Genomic DNA, 20,994 nt, shown 5'->3' on the forward strand with positions numbered 1-20,994 from the left:
TTCTTCAAGTACAGAAGAAGCTTTCTAAGAATTTAGATACAAAAGTTACTTAGGCTACAAGTGTTTTTGCACAGACATCTGGGGAACAACAGCGTTTCTCAGCTTTAGCTCCCTTGAAACTAGGCAGTGAACTCGTAAAAAAGATTAAACTGTTAAGATACAGATTATGAACTATGAGGAAAGAGACTGCCCCTGCCACCTCCAGGCAGCGACAGAGGGACCAGTATGATCACCTGCCCTGTGGGCTTCCTCCACCCGTCCTCCTTCCACAGGTAGGCATCGCACCTCACCTTCCCCTGCCCTTGCCTTCTTGTTGTTGACAAACACCATTTTAATTACACGGCTGGATTTGCCCTGCCTGTCCCCGGGATTACCGGGCCGGTGCCTGCCGTTAGAGCCGCACCGTTCCTCCGCCTTCGCCCGCTCCCCTCTCCGCAGCAGAGCTCGGGAGGATGAAAGGAGGGGGCCGCCATCTTCTTAAGGCGGGCGCCGGGGGGCGAGTGCGTGGCCGCAGGTCTCCTCCGGGAGTGCGGAGACTGAACGGGGCGGGGGGTGGTGGGGTGTGTGTTCATGCGGCCGCGCCTCGGCCCGCCTCCGCTCTGTGTGTGTGTGAGGGAGAAAGCGAGAGGGAGGGCGGGGTGTGGAGGCAGCTCCCGCCGCCGCCTCCCCCCGGTTCGCCGCTGGGCGTGTGCCCGGCCCCCGGTGCTGCGTGACCGCGCGGAGAGGAGGAGTGTGGGTGCGGGGAATTTCCTTGTGCAGCGACGGAGGAACAACACCGCTGCAGACGGCGGGGCTGCGAGGAGGGCGCTGCCGCCGCCGGTTGCCGAGCGATGTGAGGGGGGAGCCCCCTCTGGGCCCTCCCCTCCCCCCGGAGCCGCCTGCTTTCACCCCCTCCCCTCGCCCCACTCATCCCCGCCCCGCCATGCCGGACCAGATCTCCGTGTCGGAATTCGTGTCCGAGACCAATGAGGATTACAAGTCACCTACCGCCTCCAACTTCACCACCCGGATGGCCCAGTGCAGGAACACGGTGGCGGCCATCGAGGAGGTGAGCCCCGGGAGGGGAGGTGCGGCGGGGCGGGGGCCGGGCTGCGCAGCCCCCTCCGGCCTGGCTGCCCGCCGTGGCGGCAGCAGAGAACAAGGCGCTACCGGCGCTGGCTTCTGCCGCTCCCTCTCCCCGCCCGGCCCTGAGGAGCGCCCTCGGCTGCCGCCGAGAGGAAATGGGGCTCGTCCGGGTAGAGAGGGGAAGAAAAGGAGCGGGGGGGAAGGCTGAGGCGATGCTGCCCCCCTGCCCGCGGGGCTCGCGCTCTGCTCGCCTCTCTCGCTCGGAGCTCGCCCCTCAGCGCAGGGCAGGGGCGCCGGCTGCGCTCAGCCCCCCTTCTCTCAGCCTGGGGGCAGGGGAGCCTGAGTCTTAGTGTTTCCCTCTCCACCTGGAACCAAAGGAGCCTTGGGCCAGGCGGTTCCACCCGCCCTCCTGCTCGGGGGAGAACTTGGACTCTCCAGCCGCCCTCTGCCCCTTTATTCGCAGCGACACCTGAACCGCCTCGGCCCCGCCAGCCGCCGTGTGGGGCTTGCGCCCTGGCGGCACGGGAGGCTGGAGCGTTCTATTCCCCGTGTGTGTGCCTGCCTCCTGGCACAGGTGGGATTTAATCATCTTCCCAGTCCCCGCCCATGGATATTTAAACACCCTCCCCCACCTCGGGCATATCCTTAAAGGTCGCCTTCCATCAGGAACTTCTTCTCCGGGGTCGTGAGGCGATGCCTGCGCTTCCCTGAGAAGCGAGACCACGCTGTGCGGTGCGCGGGAGCCTGAGCCCCCGCTCTTTTTTGCCTCCTCTTGTGCTGCCTGTGCTGCGGACACTCCGTGTGAGCCGCTTTTTTAACGCGAGGAAAGCTGTTTGGGTTTTTTCCCCCCCGTCTTTAAAGATCCTCGAAACGTGCAGTTGAACCTGAGCGTAGGAGCCCTCCGTAGCACAGAGCGTGGCTGCCAGCGCTGGGGAGAGTCTCGCTTCTCTCCTGTTTCAAATGAGGGAAATCTGGGACAGGTCTGAACACAGTGAGAGCACATTCCACATCCTAGTCATATGCACAATGAAATGAGAAGCGACTCTGTATCTCGATTCCTCTGGCAGCTTCTCTGAAGTAACTTGTGGGAGCCGGGGAGGCTTATTTGTGATGTAGATTAATTTGTTCCATCTACCTGTTACCTCACTTTTTGCAGTGTGTATTTAGTTGGGGTTTTTTTGTTTTGTTTTGGTGTTTTTTTCAGTAAGCAGGTATTTTAAAAAGAACCTCTAAAGCAAAAATAATCTTGTCAGTAGCTGACGTCCCTTTTTACAAAAGAACTGCCACTAGCAATGGATTATTAACGTGTCTTCAGTGAACAAAACCCAGGCTAGGTGTTTAAACACCTTTTTCAAGATTTTCCTGTTTTGTCAGTTCCCAGAACCACTAAAGCAAGGAGTTGAATTCAAAATAATCTGCACAGAAGGAATTACTGTTTTGTTCCTGAGGTAATTTTCTTCCCTGCAAGCTTACACTTAAATGCCTGAATTTAATCATGCCTTAGTAGCCTGTGATAGTTTTAAAATCAACAATTCTCTATCAAAGGCAACGTTTTCCTAAATAATTTATAATACTGAACCATTTTTGTTGTACAGTAGAATTGCTTAATAATTGATTGATTAAAAATCAAAGTTATTTCAAGCATTTGGATCAAAATCAGTTTTGATAGATTGAGAGATTTTTATCATGAGTGTGATGAAAACTGTGGTTTCTTTAAGTCTCATTGTCTAAAGCTGTATGGTTGCAAAAATGTATGTCTCAGAAAAACATGAAAAAAGGTTTAGTTTTTCATTCTCATGGCTGATTACACAAAATTTATATATGATGACATGAAATTTGTAACACATCTTATGGTCTTTTAAAGGGTCAACTCAGTTGCATCTTTAAGACTTTTTTACAGTACAAGAATGATACGCATTTAAAAATTTAATATTTAATTAATATGGTGGATTCCTTATTTAATCTGCTTGGCATTTGTGTCATATCTCTGATACCCTGCTATTTGATTTTTAATGAAACTCAGTCAGTGTGTTAAATCTTTGTATCTCTGCATACTTCAGATATTAGACACTGCTGCTAGCTTAGGTATAAAAATTATCTTTAATTATGAGGAATGCGCCTACTGTCTTTCAGATCTAAGTAAAGTTTTCAAGGCAGGAGATGAGAGATTCCGCTGGCTATAGCCATTTTTAATAGTATTGGTGTGTCTAGTGCTTGTGCTAAATTTCAGGGGTTGCTGCCTCTTCATCCTGCTGTCCTAAAACATGTGTTAAAATGACTACTGATTTTTTTTTTCATTTGTGATTTATCAAGAGCACCAAACAAGTTTGCATGGTTTCAAAACTAAAATATTTTTTTCAGACTTGGACTTCTTTGGTTTGGAAATACTTAGGTCTTTTAGCACAAGTGTCTGGTTTTTCAGGTTAAATGTGATCCTTTGATAAAAAGTTGTCTGTTAATTGTGTAACAGAGAAATCAGGGCTCAGCACCTTTTTTCTAAAAGGCTTGGCACGAATTAGTTCTTTGGCTTGTTGTGAACAGAGATTTGGTAAAGAATTCAAGATGTATGGGTAATACAGAGAACCTGTGCATTTCCAGTGTCATAAATACTGAGAAGCATCAGTTTCCAGTGTGTGCTGCTCTGTACAAGTAGACAGAATGGTTCTGAAAACTAGGAAGCCTGTCTGTGTGTGACATGGGGAACGTGTTACTCAAAACAGTTAATATGAGAGTTGAAACCATGCTGACTGGAAGCCTTGTGTGTGCATGGATTTTAAGAAGTAAGAGCTGGTTTATTAGCTGAAGACGGTTAAGTTTTTGTTTTCCAGGATATTGTATGCATGTATTATATCAACAGATTAGCTATTTAATACTGATACTTTGAGGATGTCTCTTAACGATTTTACTCAGCAAATCTGGTTCTGCAAAGGCCTGCATGAATCCAGCTTAATTCTCCCTCGGAAGCAGAGGCACAGGGGGAGGCAGTGCACAGGAGGTGGGGGCTACTGTGCCTTGTTAGCCTCAGCTCAGCTCTGTACAAACACAGATAAATAACTGTTTCCACATCCCAATGGGAACTATTTTGCACTCACCCTTAAAACTGCTGGCTGCCAGTTTTGTAATTCTGTCTTAGTTAATTAGCACGAGTCTAATAGTGTCTTAAAAGTTTAGTTAATAAGGCCTTGCTTTCAGTGGTGGAGTGGAAAAGGCTTGTTCAGTGAGAAAGTAAGTAACAAGTTGGACAATTGTGTGTAATTTACCGATGTATCTCTGGGCAGTGGTATTGCCTTTTCTGAACTTGGATTAATTAACCTCTGTCAGTTGCAGAACATGACTGGTTTTTAGTATCAGTTGACAACAGTTGGAGTTTTACTGTTTTATGCGATTGTACACACTAATTACAAACCCTGGATTATGGCCTTTGAGATCACCAGAAGTGCCTACCTTGCATTTTGGGAACTGGTGCCTATTCAAACTCTTGGAGAAGGAGAATCTGATCCTTTGCTTTTGGTAGTGGAAAAGGGATTAGGAAAAGCGTGCTTGTGTGTGATTTCAAAGGAAAAGCAGTCATGTAATTCCTGCATTGTTCTCAGATTAGGATGTTTCTTAGCAAAATGTTTAGAATATTTAGCTTCTGCTAAAGCAAAGTGAGCAGTATATGCCACAGGCTTTTACAGGTTACTGTTTAATCTTTGCAGGTATGATAGTGACTAAGATTAAACAAGTTTTAATTGATAGAATGCAGAGTTTAGTCACATGACTGGGGGAGGGGTTGCTTGAAGTCAGTAATCTAGTCTGACAAATGCAATCTTTTTTGCTTGACTGTTTCCATTAAAGGCTCCAGGATCTAAAAATGTGTGGTGACCACTCTTAAGTTATGAACTTTTAAAAATCTGATTTTAGTACTGCTGTTACTTAGAACTTATGTCTTGCTTTTAGATGCTGGATGTAAAATAGGCTCTAAATTCAATGGAGTCTGCAAGGTTTTTAGAACATTATTTTGCAGAGTGATTTAATGAATTAGAATCCCTTTTTTATTTTCTATATATTTTCTATATATCTATATGTTGTTGTTGTTGTTGTTGTTGTTTTTTTTTTTTTTTTTTTTTTTTTAGCAGTGGAATAAGTTTTACAACACAGACTGGAACTGAAGCCCATAAAAATTCTACTTACTTATTTCTGTCCTACCTGTTTACCTTGTTCCAGTGATTCTGGACCAAGAAGAAGGGCAGAGGGCTGTGGTGCAGGCTGCTATGTAAACAGTGTAGCAGACAGTTATGTGCTGGAGACATTTCCATCTAAATCGGGACTTGAGGTGCAAAGTTTACCCCACCTACTAGAAGTTCACTCTACACAGATTTTTCCTATAAAGACAGGAGACTGGAAATGTTGGGAGGAGTTAAACAGGTTACTGCAGCATCCTCCCCAGCATAGTAGTACTTGCTACTGGGATGAATGTGTGGTAAGCAGTAGACAGGACAAATGTGTGGTGGGAAGATTTAAAACATACAATCAAAAAACAGTATAGTGGTACCAAAGATGGTCTTCATTCTTTGGAAAGAAATAGATTTTATTTGTTTGGGACATATTTAAAAGCTACTCTCCAGGAATTTCTGTAAAATCTGTGATATTAATATTTAAGCTGTAACTTGTAATATCAGGTGTCTACTTGCCTTTGTTCTGCAGGTCCTGTTCCATGGTTGTTACACCTCAATGATTCTCTGATTCTTACAGTTTAAAAGAGTTTATTTTGGTAACTTCCTCTAATAGGAATTCAGCATGTCGTTTCATTATCAAAACTTTTTCTTCCTCACTGTCAATTATAACACAAGTTTTTTGTAAGAAATGGTAGCAATTTCTTGCCACCTAAGGCAGTCTCTCAGTTTTCAGCTGGCTTGAAGAAGCGCAAAGGATCAATGTTTATTGAATTTCATTCCCTTTTGTATGCTAAAATTCTGTAATATTCTCTACTCCATTTTGATTTTGCAAAGCTAACAAGGGCAAGATGTGATAGCTTGGTGGAGTGGGGGAATGTAAGACAGAAGAAGTGCATACACTTAGTGCAAATTTTTAAGTATTTTAAAACGTGTCTTTAACATTTGATTTTTGCTTGATAGGTCTTTAGGACTGGAATTCTGTCTTCCTATATTGCATGATTCTTTCTTGCTTTTGGAAGCTATCTTAAGAAGGTGGTTTTGTATACTTTGAGAAGCAGTAGGAAGCATCACATGCTGTAGTCCATTTGGAAAATATATTTTGGGAACTATTATTTGTATATTTCCTTTTGATGAAATATACCTTTGAGCCAACTATGATGTGCTCTTCAGTAGAATGTATTTGCCTTCTTTTCTTACCTCATTACTGAATACAGTTCCATAAACACATGTTGTTTAAAACTTTTTTGTGTTCCACTTCTGCTTCCTTTCTGGAATCATCATTCTCTGTCATCAGCATCCAAAGGGGTTTCTGGAGAAGTCATTATGACACAAATGAGATCATGATTTCAAAAGGACTGTGGGATTTTTTGTTTTGTTTTTGAGAGGAGTTAGAGGATGGAAGTAGCAAATACAGGAACAAATCTGTAGGTCTTCAGCTGGAGCTTTGTGCATATATTAAAATACAGAATTCAGACCTTAAACCTTTAAAGGATAGACAATGTGTAATCAGTTAAAATAATTTCAAGCCTTTTATGTAGGATGCCATGCACCTGACTTGGTGCATCTGCTTCTTATTACAAAATGCCCCCATTCCCCATAGGGCAAAATTTCTGAAGTATTTCACTAACTGTGGCTTTTTTTTGATTTTTCCATAGTGCTGCTGCATTTCTCAGAGGTATCTCATCTAGTATCTTATCTGGATTTGGTGTACTTAATACCAATGCTAAAAGAGAATAGATGTGTAAAGGGGCTAATTCTGCTTAAATTTAACCCACCCAATTCAACTTCTTTTCAGTACAAGTCTCACCTTTACCTAGCATTGTCATATATTATGGTGCACAGAGAGCAACATGAAGGTGAGAAGAAGAAGAAGTGAAAGTGGGTTAAATTTAAGCAGAATTAGGTCCTGTGAAGACTGGACATGTGGCCTGTGTGCACTTTGGACTTTTTGTCTTGTCAGGTAGACATCTCTGATGAATACAGGTAGAGGAATCCAAGAAAACTTGATGCAGCTGGACTAGTATACTGTGTTCATACCTGAACAACTGTGGAGAGGTTTCTTTTTATTCATATTCATTAGAGTAGCAGTTCTTAAACATTTTTGTTCAACTTTCAAATCTTTTATTTTTTTAGAATTTGCACCTTCCATATGTGTCTATGTATATTTATTTATATGACATACAGTTATTCCTTGTCTAAACTCAGCTTCTGAGCATCATCCTTAATGACCCACATGATCTGTCTACCAAGAAGCAGCATTTGCAGCTGAAGCACCAGAAAAATTGAGCCTAGCCCTTTGTAGGGTAGTTCTTTCATCTGTTGTCTTGGGTACCAGGTGTTTCTATGCTTTCCCAGTTTTTAGTCTCTCCTTAGCTGTCTTAATTTCTTGATACTCCTTTGCTACAGGGGTTCTTAGTACTTTGCCCACCCTTGGTGGAGCTCCCCAGCATTGCCTCCTCCCCACCACTGCAGCCTTGGTCCATCCCTGTCCATGGTACAAAAGGTGTGGGGCTCAGTGGGGTTCACCCTAAGCTGGGGGATCCTCATGGATGGGCTGGAAGCACAAATGCTCATTGGCTCTAAATAGGTGTTTTGTTCTTCATGAAGTTTCTAGGGAGGGAAGAAGAGATGTTCTCTGGGTGAAATCTTTATGCAGCTTCTCCAGCTATGGGGATATCTTCCATCCTTGTTCCCCTTCTCACTCTATGTTCAGTGATCTGTGTGTCTCAGAAGTTTGTGGATGGTATAAAACTTAAGTGTTGGTAAGAGATATATGAACTAAGTGTTGGTTGGAAAACATGAAGGTGTGATTCTAAAAAAAACCAAAAAGTGTTTATCACTGAATTAGCCTGACTGGAGTGAGGGGGAGTCATGAGTGAGCATGAGGTTATTGGTGTTGCCTGCTAGTAATTATTAGACTCAAATTACACTTGATGCTCTTACAAGAAGGACTGTAAGAAGGATTACAGAAGGATTCATTGCACAGAACATGAAATGAAAGGTTTGGTATCTTGAGTGGATGTGACTGAGGGAGACCATATTTGCCAAGGCCCAAATGTTGAAATAATCTAAGATGAATGATATGATCATTGCTGAAAACCTTAGCTTAGAGCTAAGGCTTTATTTTAGAGCTTTTGTGCAGAAGGATTGCGTGATAGCCATGAATGACTGCTAGATTGCATAGTTCCATGATAGGTATGCATGGTTGATTGATAAGACAGGTTCCAGTTTAAGAGAACCTGTTGATTATGGTCTGGTAAGGCAGGCTGTCTGCTAACATTGCAGTCATGGAGGACAAGTGAAAGAGGAATAAACAGGAGCTGTATTTCAGCCACGTTATGGTGTCTGACAAGCCAAGATGCTGACTTTAACAGAAGGAAACAGGAGCAGGAGAAGCTAATGTGAGAATAGCTGATTTAAAGGCTGGAATCAAGAGGATGTTAGGCATGAGAGAATACAAGTGAAGAGTTTGTTGAATGGTTGGGGTTCAATTCATTATGTACTAAAGGCAAAAAAAAAGTTAAAAGCAAAATCGCTGCAAAACATTAATATTTAGGGAAGAAGTCCTTGAACTGCGAGCTGATGAGGTCAGCAGAACTGAAGAGTTTGTGTACTAGAGCATGAAGAATGTTTATGGAGTATCCTAAGAAAGGAGAAAATTACAGGGAAAACTGCAGGCTTGAAACACCCTGAGAAGCATGTCACAAATTAACAAAGCCTGTCAGAAATGAGAATAATAGCAAGGTAGTCAGAGGGAAGTTTTGCATTAAAGTATGTGTAAAGATAAAAGACAACTTTATAAAAGTAGGAATGACAGCACACAGTAATGAAAACAAAAACACTCTTTAAGCACATCAGATTGTAAGGAAAAAAAAGAAAGGATAATACGCAGTTGGAATGTAGTAAAATTCAAGACGAGGTCGGTACTGCCAGATCTAAATGAGTGCTTGAGTGCAGTTTTTGTGCTCAAAGTGTGAGAGAAGGTAGAATGAATAGTGGGAATAGAGACTCAAGGAAGCAAACCAGTAAACCAAATGTAGGGTTTAAGCACTCTCTTTATTGGGGCTGCTTAACTTATTTTAGAAGATTCTGGAAGAACTAGGATGGTAACTAGCAAATACTCCTAACAAATCCTCTGAAGTCCTCTCAGTTAAATGTTAAATTGTGGAGAGGTGTTCTTACTCAAATATGGCAAATATCGCTGGATGAGTGTCAGATTAGCAAAGTAACCAGTTCCCTTCCTGATTCCAGAAATGCTTGGAGAATATTGTAAACAAGTATTTACAGCAACTGCCACTGCTTTGCAAGAGGACATCACTTTAATATTTGCTTTCATTTTATCAGACGTGGAAGATCTTCACATTGGGAGAAATTGTACAGCTTCTTGTTTACTCTTGCATTGGTGCTGCCAATTTCTTATGGAAAAACAATTACAGAAAATCATACATGTAAATCTGTAGAGGGCGATTACACCCAGGTTCACATGAAGTTAAAATTTCTACTTTGGTCCATTTTAATTGAGACAAGTTTTATTCCCTACTCCTACTCCCTTGCCCCTCCCCTTAAACCCAGCTGGAAAATGGAGATCGAGTTATGGGACAAACAGAAGTTTGGTGTTTGTAACTGTTTTATTGCAAGCTGATGGTAGGATTGTTTTTCTCTTTTTCCTAGTCTTTTCCCTACACAGTCACACACATTTGTTAGCACCACACTCAGGCTCTGCTGTATGCCGTGTACTTACTGTTCGTAGTTTTTCTCTGTGGGGACAGAGATATAAGCTGAAAGAGTTTTGGTATTAGATATGAGATTTTATGTGATTAAGATGACTACTAGCTTCTCTTATTTGGACTAAATCCAGGTTTCTTTCAGGAAGCTTACATCAATGTAGGGATTAAGTTGAGGGAGTAAGTTTGTCTAGGAAACAACAAAAAATGGGAACACAAGAAAAAACAAAACTCTGGAAGTAATAGGCAACTGAAACATCTAAGAGGGAATAGGATGATTGGTCAAAAGTAAAGAGCGAGAAAATGGAATATGAATTAAAAGACAAACTGGGAGTCAAGAGTGTCATCCAGAGACAGAAGTACTGTAAGCAAGTTGAATCAGGGGAGGTTTAGGTTAGGTATGAGGAAAAGGTTTTTAACCAGAGGGTGGCTGAGCACTGGAACAAGCTTCCCAGGGAAGTGGTCACAACCCCAAGCCTGCCTGAGTTCAAGAAGTGTTGGGATGACACTCTAAAGCACATGGTATGATTCTGGGGGTGCCCTACACAGGGACAGGAGCTGGACTTGATGATCCTGATGGATCCCTTCCAACTCGGCAGATTCTATGGTTCTGTGATACTGTGATGGTGTATGAGGAGTGGAAGGTCAGGAATTGGCATATAGTCAGAAACATTAAGGAGGGGATTAGGAAATGCATCAAGAGTCTAAGGAAGTTCAAAGGAATCAGAATTAACAGGAACAGCAAAGGAAGGGGGAGTGTGGCAGTGTTTATGCAGGAAGTAAGATGAAAACACCAGACAGAGTATGTGGAGGGAAGGCTAATGTGAAAACAATCAGTGTAGTGTGGAGGCAGACAGGGGCATAAGGAAGGGACAGTGGTGGAGAAAACTGTGTAATGGTGATACAGCTACAACCTATTGTTAATCTGCCTGTAGTGGAAGAAGAGTTCTGCACGTTGTATATCCAGAAAATGGGACATAGTAGTAAGTACTAAGTAGGCATTATGACCTCTTGTATATATCTCAGTTTTATTTGGAAAGAGAAAATTTACTTTTTAGGCAAGAATTTATTGATGGAAGACCTGAGGTATGTAATGGAATAGCTTTTTTTCTCACGGGAAGTGCTGCTTTGCAGGAAATAAACTTCGGCAGGGTGATTCAGTACTTTTCATCTAGAGCAGTAGGCTTTGTTTTCAAGTGAGTAGGTGTTGGACAGAATTTGAAAAATTTGCTGCTTTGTATTTGTGAACTCTTTCACAATAATATTTACTGTCGAAGTGAAATGCTGTGCAGTGAAGTGTTATTTCTTTGGAATATATTCTTTAAGAGGTGGCTGTAATAGTTAACATGAATGAATGAACCTTAGGTATAAATCCTGGCATCTGACTTGTGAAAGAGAGAGAGAACTGAGAGCTGAAGCTCTGCTCCTCATTGTCTTGGGGCAGTATGGTGTATAGAACCACCTGCTATTTGTGGACCCCTCAGCTATCCCTGATTAAAGATCAGATTATCAATGTAGTTCTAGTCTGAAATCTATAATTCTGTCTGGGCATTATGCTAAGTGTGTGTGTAAATACATCAAAACAGCTGAAGTGATTAGAGCTGAACAAATTACTTTTACATTCCTGAGTGCTTTGCTCTAGATTTAGAAGGCATATAGGAGGAGAGAAAAAGTAGCAAAACAATGTGAATGTTTGTTTGGATTCTTTCTCATGTTTTATGGTTTCTGTTCTTTGTTAGTGAAATATTTCTTTTGTGGGATATGCAATTTCAAGGAAACTTGAAAATTCAAGGAAACTTAGATTGCATTCTAGGGAAGTCAACTTAGAAACAAATGCATTTACTAATCATTTTAAGCCCCTTCAGTTGAACAGGATTACTGTTTGGCTATAGAAATAAGAGTGGAAGTTTTCTTACTGTATGCAAACATGGAGTTCTTGCTCTGTGTCACTTGCAAAACAGGCAGTATTGAGTCTTTCAAAGCACCTTTTTAATAATTTGTTCATTTTCCAGAACTGTAGGTGTATGTTAAACAAAACGAGAAAACCTGTGGAGTCCTCCTACACTTTGAGCTCAATGTAGACTGCAGTGATGCTGGCTGTGCTGAAGAGCATAGCATGGAAGAAGCAATGAAATAGTAAATATTTTGCAAGTTGCTTTTTGCTTGGTTTCGTTAATTCTTTTGCTTAGTTCATTCTGTTCTGTTCTGTTGCTTTCCTGCTCTAGTTGTGGATTGTAAGCTTTTCATGTAGATATTTCCAGTCAGTGTTCTCTGTACTAAGGATGGAGTTGTGGTGTTTGCTATTGCCTTCCATGTCCCCCAGGCCACATGGATGTGGTGAAGGTGCCAGGACATGTGGTGCTTGGTGACATAAATACAGGCATTTGCCACTTCAGTTTCTCTCATTTCATTCCTATGTATTTCAAGAGCACAATAGAGGTGCTGACAGGCCTGGACCTGGATCTCTGCTCCAAACTTCTGTAATTTTAAATGCAGTTGTTGTTCAGTTTTTTGTTCCAGGTAGCAGCTGTGTATGAATTTACCTTCCTAATGCTCAGTGGCATACTAATTATTTTATCAATATCTTCTATGTACCTTCTAATGATTTTAGAATTAAGGTCACCTTAGGGAGGACAGGTTTTATTTTTACATCAGATATGATATGAATGGGTGTTTTACATCTCCTGTTTGCTACAGTAATAATTGTGTGACTTAAGATTCAGTTAAAATTTTAGGAAGCTGTTCTTAGTGACAGGAGTGCCTGAACTGTTACTTTTAGTTAAAGATATTGAAATTCCAGCAGAATTTAAGATTGTTGTATTCAAAACTGTAATATTGGGATTTCTTTAGTTGGGCACCTAAAATCAATGACAATATATGATAGTTTGGATGCCTTCCTTTATTTAAGAACATTTTCCCAACCTGAAATTCACATAATGTTTTGTTTATGCATTTATACAACAAGAACTCAAACTCTTTACCAAAAGCATGACAAAGCATCAATAAAATGAAGTCAGTGCAATTTATTTTTTCCATTTAACCATAAGACGAAGACACTGATGTTATAAAATGTTTGATTGCCATAAGTTTGCTTATCTCATATTTGCATTAGCTACTGTAATTATGCTATCATGCATTTACTTTTTAATGAAGAAAAACATATTTATACTGAGAAACCATGCAGAGATTTTCAAAAGTTGTATACTGAAATAAAGAGAGGTTGGAGTGAAAATCACAGGCATAAGTCTGGAAGCCACTGTAGACTAGAAATAATTCTGGTGTTTCAAGAGTAAATGAGTTTTGCCATTTGACACTGGGCTTGCATGTGAGAAACTGTAAGATTAACTACACAAAATTTATTAAATTCTAAAAGGAAACACCCCCCCACTGAAGAAGAGTAAGCTGTAGTAAACACCACAGGTTACAGGTAGATGCCTTTCATAAATTTCCACCCTGCTAGTAGAGAAGTGGTGTCTGATGTATTGCTTATTGACCTCTGCTTATCCTGATATTGACAGCTTCCTTCAGTGTTTTCCTAGGAATACTTGTTACATTTGAGGTGATTTGTCTTTGTCTCTTCTGGAATGCCCTCTGTTTACCTGCTGTTTTTTGTTGTGGGATTGTGCTGTCTGAAGGTCGTAGGTGTGTCATGAACTAGATAAAGTTTGTGTGCCTTTTATTCCCATTCAGAATGACTACTTCATTTAAATGTCTGCCAAAAGGGTTTGTAGCACAGGTTTGATTATTTATTTCCATTACAAAGTTCTCAGAGGCCTGTTAAGCTTGAGGTTTGATTGTGCTATGTTGCTGTAGACTCTTCATTTTTAGGGTACAGTAAGAGCATCGTAGGTAGGGAAAACATAATATTTAATTTGCCTAACTTTAGAGATATTGCAACTGGGATGCCTGCCTGGTTCAAGTAGAGGGTTTGAAGACTACTTAAACCAAATCAGACCTTTGACATGGGAACTTCTGAGTATCTGGAAAGTGTTTCATTTGTCGATTACTCCAATAAATAACTAAAAATTCTCTATTCAAAAAGCTTGTCATGTGCAGAATAAAAGGGCATTATGTTCTGCAAAGATTAGTTTTTGTTGGCTCTGATGGCTTATAAAAGGATTTAATACTAGGAAAAAGAGTACTGAATTGAGACATCTGTAAAAGGAAAATCCATCAGCCTAGCTTATCATAAATGCTGTAGAGTGATACAGGGTGAGGATCAGACTCCTCCAACAGCTGGGCTCCGAACCATAAAGGGCTTTGATAGATGCTGACAGCAGGCAGAAATGCAAAAACATGAAGCTAGAGAAGAGTCTTGGAGGCTGAGGACCAGAGAATTTTGACATGGATAAAGGGATGATAAAATTCACTTGGCTCTTCAGGACAGTTTTCATTGGAACTTTATCTTACTATCTGTGTTACTTTGTTTTACATAATGATGCTGAGGATGCTTAGGATGCTGAGGCATGTGATAAATGGATATTTGGAACTGGCAAGTGCATCTGGAAAACTAAACAACTAAGTAATAAATAAGGGAGCTTTATTTACATGCTCTTTAAAAAAGAGACACTGTAAAGAGTAATCACATTAGTTTATTATGTTTGTTTTGAGATCTGTATGTAAAGTCCAGTTATCTTGTCTTTGAAAGCAGGTAGCTATGATGTAGGTGGTGGAATTATGAAAAGAGAAGGGAAATATGTTTCTCTAAGTATATCTAAGTATAAAAGTTGGATAACGCAATAGGTGGATGCTGCTTAAATATCTGTTGCCTTTCCAAATTTCTGTTGAGAGGGAAGCATGTGGAAATCAAATCATTAATACGCAGATGCAGCACCTTTCTTGTTCAGTGAGCAACAGTATCATGTAGTGACTTGTATTAATGATGTAACATTTTGTAGGCTCTGAACCTTATAAATTTCTCTTCGCTGGTAGAAGTGGTTTGTTAGAGAATTCTAATTTTTAAACAATTTCCTTTTTTTTTTTTTTTTTTTTTTTTTTGTACAAAGTCATCATGCTCAAGTGTGGTTTTGTATACAACAGACAGCAGTGTCAGATTTTCTCATCTTTTACCTTTGCAACAGAATTCCCTTTCACTTACCACTGCTTTGGGAAATGAATGCTTTTATTACCTCTTTCCACCTTAGCTGTATGCACAGCATTTTAGAGCTGAAGTGTTTACTAAGTATTCCTGCCAGATAGACCAGTGCTTGTTCAAACAGATTGCCTTGGCAGTGGGCCCACAAGAACCACAAACCCAGATGCTGGAGAAATAATGCTTTTGTGGAAAGGGACTTTGCAGAGACAATCCTGCCTTAAACCCTGTCGTTTTTATTGTGTCTGTCTCTGTACCTTTGCAGTCTCCAAAGCAGACGTGTCTTACACCTAAGAGCTTACTTATACAAATTAACTGTTACAGCTACTGCAGAATATAATGTGCTGGAAAATTTCTTCACCTGCACAATCCAAACAAAGTAATTGCCCTAAACTGAAGTTTTTATAGCTGTCATTCTTCTAAAATGCATTCAGAGTCTAGAATGCCTTGCCCCAGAAAAATGCAGTGAGGGTTTTTTCCACCCATTGTATCAGTGCCTCCCAGCATGTGCCAGGTGATCAGTAGAAGGAAACTGGAGAGGATTTAGGAAAGAAACTAACACAGGGAGGGAGGAAATGACATAACAGTAGGAGAATGGGAAGAGAGGTTTTTTGGAGGGGGAATAACAGTTTAGGATGTTTTATACTCTCTTCTGTAACAGAAAAGTGGATTGAAGCCAACAGTAGAGACAGTTCATTTTTATTAAAAAAAATAACAAACAGAGATAGAATGTCTGTGGGTATCTCTGATCATTTGAGTCAGGGAGGATTAATTACAGTAAGTATCAGATTGCCTGTAAAGATACACCAGAAAAGCCAAATGATTGTGCTTGTTTGGTATGAGTATTCAAAACTTGACCTTCTTACTTTTTAGACAAGACCAGTTCAGTAAAGCACAAGAGGTGATACCTGCTCTGCCATCGCATGTACACATTATTGTCTCAATAATAATTTGATCACTTCTCTTTTCCTTACTAACTGACCAAACTTCCTCCTGCATCCTTTTGTTTTTGGAAAGGATGATCCTCTGTGTGTTCAGCGTCTGCAGCATCCTCTGGCATTATTTGTCATACTGAAATAGTGGAATGGGTGAAGTATACAAGAATTTCTGGCTATCGAGTAGCCCCATATTAATACAAATTCTGTAAATTGAGACCAAGATTAGATTTTGTTTTAAAGATATAATGAGTAAGGTGATTGTTAAGTTTTGGTTTAAAGTTGATATTTTTTATGTCAACTAGATGTGCAGTATGGGTAAGAACACGTAGGTTTCTGTCTCCAGGATTATTTTTCATATTACTTTAGGACTTATTTCCCCAGATTTTACTACTGCTTTAGCTGTACTTCTAAGCATTTTTGTTGTACTTGTTGTTCGAATGAACTCTTTTATTTCTTTAAAGAGGAGAAAAACACCTCAAGTAATTTGTTACCTAGAGACTTTTTATAAATTTAGATCTAGTTCTGTGAATACTTTCAGCAGTAAGTCCATCCAAATGACCAAAAATGTGAAATAGTTAATTTTAGCATGTCTGAAATGAAGCTACAGTGGGTAAGAAGAAAGGAATGTATAAGAGACTTTTAACTGTTTTAAATAAAAAATAGGGCAAAGATGATGCCTCCTCCTTCCCCTTCCTCCCTCACTGCTTCCCACAGTGGACTGTCCTGCAGTCATGAAGACTCTTACACTGTGCTGAAAGAAATCAAGTTCAGTTTTTTCTTTTCCCTTGCCTGAAGTTAGAAAACTGGGGATTCATGTTTCTCTTGAAAATATTTTGTTGCACTATGTTTCTAGACTCTCTCAGTCTTTTTAAACCGATTGCTGGGAACTGGGAGATGATCCTTGGGAAAGGATGTGAACCTGCTTTTATTTGCTTGCCGCCCCAAGCATCTCTTGTTGGCCACTACCAATAGAGGATATTGGGTTAAATGGAATGTTGATCTGACCCAATTAAATGTAAATAATTATTTTCTGAGCCACAAAGAAATAAGGCACTGGTGTAAGGACACTTGCATAAGATAATGACCCAGACTTCTGCCCTAAGTTTGGCATAAAAGTTGTTTAATGAACATCTAACCACTAGAGCTTGGGGCCTCTCCATTTATGCTGGTACTGTCCTTGTTTTCCCCACACCCTTTGATTCGGTAGAGTGCCAAAATCATCTTTAGGATGTTCAGTTACTTAGTTTCTGCATTCCTGCTTTTTTTTCCACACCCAATTAAAAATAGAAAAGTTTGTTTTCCCCCCACTCCACTGAAATGAGCAAATAATACATTCATTTTTATGTCGATACGTTAAATATATTAATTTGAGCTGATACCCTTTCCAGAAGAAAGAATCCTGTCTATTGCAAAGATCTATTTAGACAATACAGATTTTTGGATTGCTGGTTTTGAGGTTCTTTTTTTTTTGAGGTTGGGGGAAGGAAGCAGCAATGAACTGTTTGAACAGTGTTATTTCCTAGTGGGCTTAAATCTTTCTAGGCAACATGAACAGGTTTTTTGGTGTTTTTTTTAATGTGTGGCAAGGCAGATTTGTGGCATACAAATTAGGATGCAGAATAACATTTCAGGAAGTTTCAGTAACCTCAGCCTGATTTCTTCCTGGTGAGACATGTTTGGTTCTAATTACTTGGCACATTTTATTGTTCAGAGTAGAAAGCTTCGAAGCAGTTAAAATGGAAATTGGCCTTTGGCAAGTGAAACTGGACCTTGTTCATACATGAGGAAAAAAAGCTTTGCTGCTGATCACTGAGTTGTCTCTAGGGCTCATAAAAGCTGTGTTTTCTTCTGTGTTTATTTTCATATGCTTGTCCCTATCCCTGGTATACCTATTACAGACATGCTTGTTTCTAAATTCCTTTTAGGCATGTAGAACTTAAAAAAAAAAAAAGTGTGTAATTATTTCAATTGCTTCTTCTACACTCTGTATGGGCCTCAGAAATGTATTTTTGTCATCACTCTAATTTTGAAATTTTTGGCCTGTGGCACCCCAACACCTGACACTTGTGCTACTGAATACCTTGTGAAAAATACATAAGCATTGTGTCCAAAGTGTATTTGTGATGGGTGCCAAAATGCTAGTCTTCAAAAAATGCTAGTTTTCAAAAAAGTTGCATTTTGCAGGTAATTTTAGTTGTTTTGGGGTTTTTTTAAATTTTGTTTTGCTTTTTTTCTAGTGTATATGATCATGCGTGGTAAATGCACAGAGAGGTGAGCTAATTGAAGATACAGCAATAAAAAAAGAAAAATTACAGATTTTTCAAGCATAGCAAATAAATTTTGGCATCTTTTGTAATAATTTTCACAGTGTAGCCCCAGGTTGTAAATTAGAACAGTTTTCAAACTAAATCATGTTTCTATGGCATTTTAAGAGAAGTTAGCCATGCATTGTGAAAAATACTACTAATATGAGCACCAGGTTTGGTATTAGATTTCCTGACATTCGTGTATTTTTATCCAATTTGCCATTTATTGAGAGGCCTTGAAATTCATGTTAAGAGAACAAGATCAGTCAGTACCAGACTGATCATAGCATATTTGGTTTAGACATGTCAAACAAGTGATCTCTATGATCCCTGTATGTGCTACAGCAGCACCACATGGATTCTGATAGAGAAAGTAATTTACCTTTAAAATGGTTTCAGAAGATTAACATTACAAGTCACATTAAAGTAAATTACCAGAAGGCCTAAATACTGTGGAAGATTATTGTATGGACACACTCTGAGTTTATGTTTCAGTTAAGGTTGCATAGCACCACCTATACAGTAATTTAACTTCTGATGTTCTGTATAGAATTTGCTGTTTGCTGTTTGTTTTCTCCCTAAATCAAAGATATATTTAATGTTTTTTAAAAGAGAGAGCTCTCATCTGTAGAAACTGAGTAGGACTATGAATATTATTTACGTGGCCTCTTTGACTACATTGCTCTGAAATAAAGGTTACAAAATAAACAGTCTTACCATAGAGGTTTTTTACTTAAAACTAGAAGCACTACATGAGAGGACAAAAAGATCCCACCATGCAAATTACATGGTCGCTTTCCTTCTGGTTCAGAGGTTTCCTGGGCAAATGAAGAGGGTAAAAAGAAATGCTAGAATATGCAGCATCAGAAGCCTTTTTAACTTTCACTGCTTTGGACACTAATGAAAGTGCACGAAGCAGCTGAATCCAGGGAGGGCATCATCTTAGCATTTGTGTGTGTGCATCAGTGTAGTGTGTGTACATTTCAGAAAAAGTACAGGATTAAAAATTCAAAGCCTAACAAAGCTACAGCTGTATTTCATAAACTGATTTCTAAGTGCTAAGAATTTGGACAAAGAAAAGAATGAAGAAATATGAAGAACAGTACTAAAGACAAGAACTAACATTTTCAAATTTTATGCTGAAATTACTCCTTTGAAACATGAGTTGTAGGCACTGGTGTCTTCTGATTAAGTGGAGGCCCCCTCCCCATTTTTTGTTCTATAAGCAAAATTAAAATCCGGTATTAAAGATACAAAGCTCTTCAGTATTTTGTCCATTAATCTGTAGGCATACATAACCATCATTAAATGCAACATTATCAAAAGATTTCACAAAGGAATAGAGCACTAGAAGAAACCTCCTGCAGGAGCAAGCCTGGTTTCTTACCACAATTGGAAACAACATAGTAATATTTCATAAATTTATGCAGGTCCCTCTGAAAATGGTTAGAAATCTGTTACCCCTTTATCTTCTGTTCAGAAAGCTTTCCAGAACTGGATTTGTTTTTCTCAATTTCTAGTCACAGCTTGTTCAAATACAGTTTTTTCTAATTCTAATGTTATCTTGTAAAGTAAATATTTCATCATGTTTATGCCTTACAGTTCTTTGTTACTACCAGAAAGGAATTTAGGTAGGACATAGATAACAGCCCAAACACCTTGGATAGCCAGGGATTGTTTGAGGAAGGCAGCCCATTCATCATAAGCTTTATGCTTTTTAATTTAAAAATGTATTAATTTAAGCATTTTCTGCTTTTTATTTATTTATGTTTGTGTGGTGAGCACATTCCAGTTTCCTCTAGCTATCTGCTTGCGATAGCCAGTTTTAAGTTAGCTACAGCTTATTCCCAGTAATCTAATTACAAAACCAGAGCAGTTCAAGAGACTTTTTATTCCATTCCATAGCTCACGTACTGGTGGATGAAAGCAGCATTGGCTCCCATTTTGTGTGTGTGTTTAGCAGAATCAAAAAATCCAGTGTTACATTCAGAGAGACACATCAGCTGTCAAGACCAAACTTTTGGACCTACACATTTTTTATTTCTTTTTTCTACTCATTAGTTTCCTTGTCTCTGGTGGAAGCAGATCTCCTGTATCTTTGTTTTTCTTTTTCATGACTGTGTCACTTTGGCACCCTGTGGTGATTCTGCAATTGTCTGGTAAGCCAAACCACTTTATTCTCCTTAGGTTATTCAGATTGATCTGTCAGTTCATATATGTATTTTCCCTTGGACACACAACACAGCAGTCTTCACCACTGGATTTTTTCCCATTCTCATTAATCACAGCAGTGAATCGAATGAACAATAAAACACTCATATTTTTGAAGAATGAAGCAGTTTGTTTTTGTGACAGTTTGTTAATTTTGCCAATTGCAATATTCTCTTAGGTTTCATATGCAAATAGAATTGCATGGAGTATTGAATATCACAAATTGCTTCAGCTCCTCATTTTTTAATGTTTTTTTTCTTTTGTTTTCTTTTTTTACTGGGAGAGGGAAGAAAGTGCAAGTTGAGTCCATGTTACCCTTATACAAAGGTAGAATACTTAGCTACTGGGATAATATTTCTGTTCTCCATGGCTTTGGAACGGATAATCCACCTTAAAAGCTGAGCTAGTTCCTCAGATAGCTAACTTAGTGTTAGTCAAGGTAGTATTTAACCTGCTTCAGTTGTTTTGGTTCCCTGGATGTTTCAGTGTCATTCTACAGAC

At 39.7% G+C, this 20,994-nt stretch overlaps 1 protein-coding gene across 1 annotated transcript in view; it reads left to right on the plus strand.

The window, feature by feature from the left end:
- Positions 1–727: 727 nt before the first annotated feature.
- Positions 728–20,994, plus strand: part of ASAP2 (ArfGAP with SH3 domain, ankyrin repeat and PH domain 2) — an 85,764-nt gene continuing 65,497 nt past the window's right edge. The window contains exon 1 of the mRNA XM_030447807.1: positions 728–1,048. Coding sequence (XP_030303667.1) covers positions 923–1,048 — 126 coding nt within the window. The 5' untranslated portion in view covers positions 728–922. The remainder of the gene's footprint in view (positions 1,049–20,994) is intronic.

This window comes from Calypte anna, chromosome 3 (assembly GCF_003957555.1).
Source record: "Calypte anna isolate BGI_N300 chromosome 3, bCalAnn1_v1.p, whole genome shotgun sequence".
Lineage (NCBI taxonomy): Eukaryota > Metazoa > Chordata > Aves > Apodiformes > Trochilidae > Calypte > Calypte anna.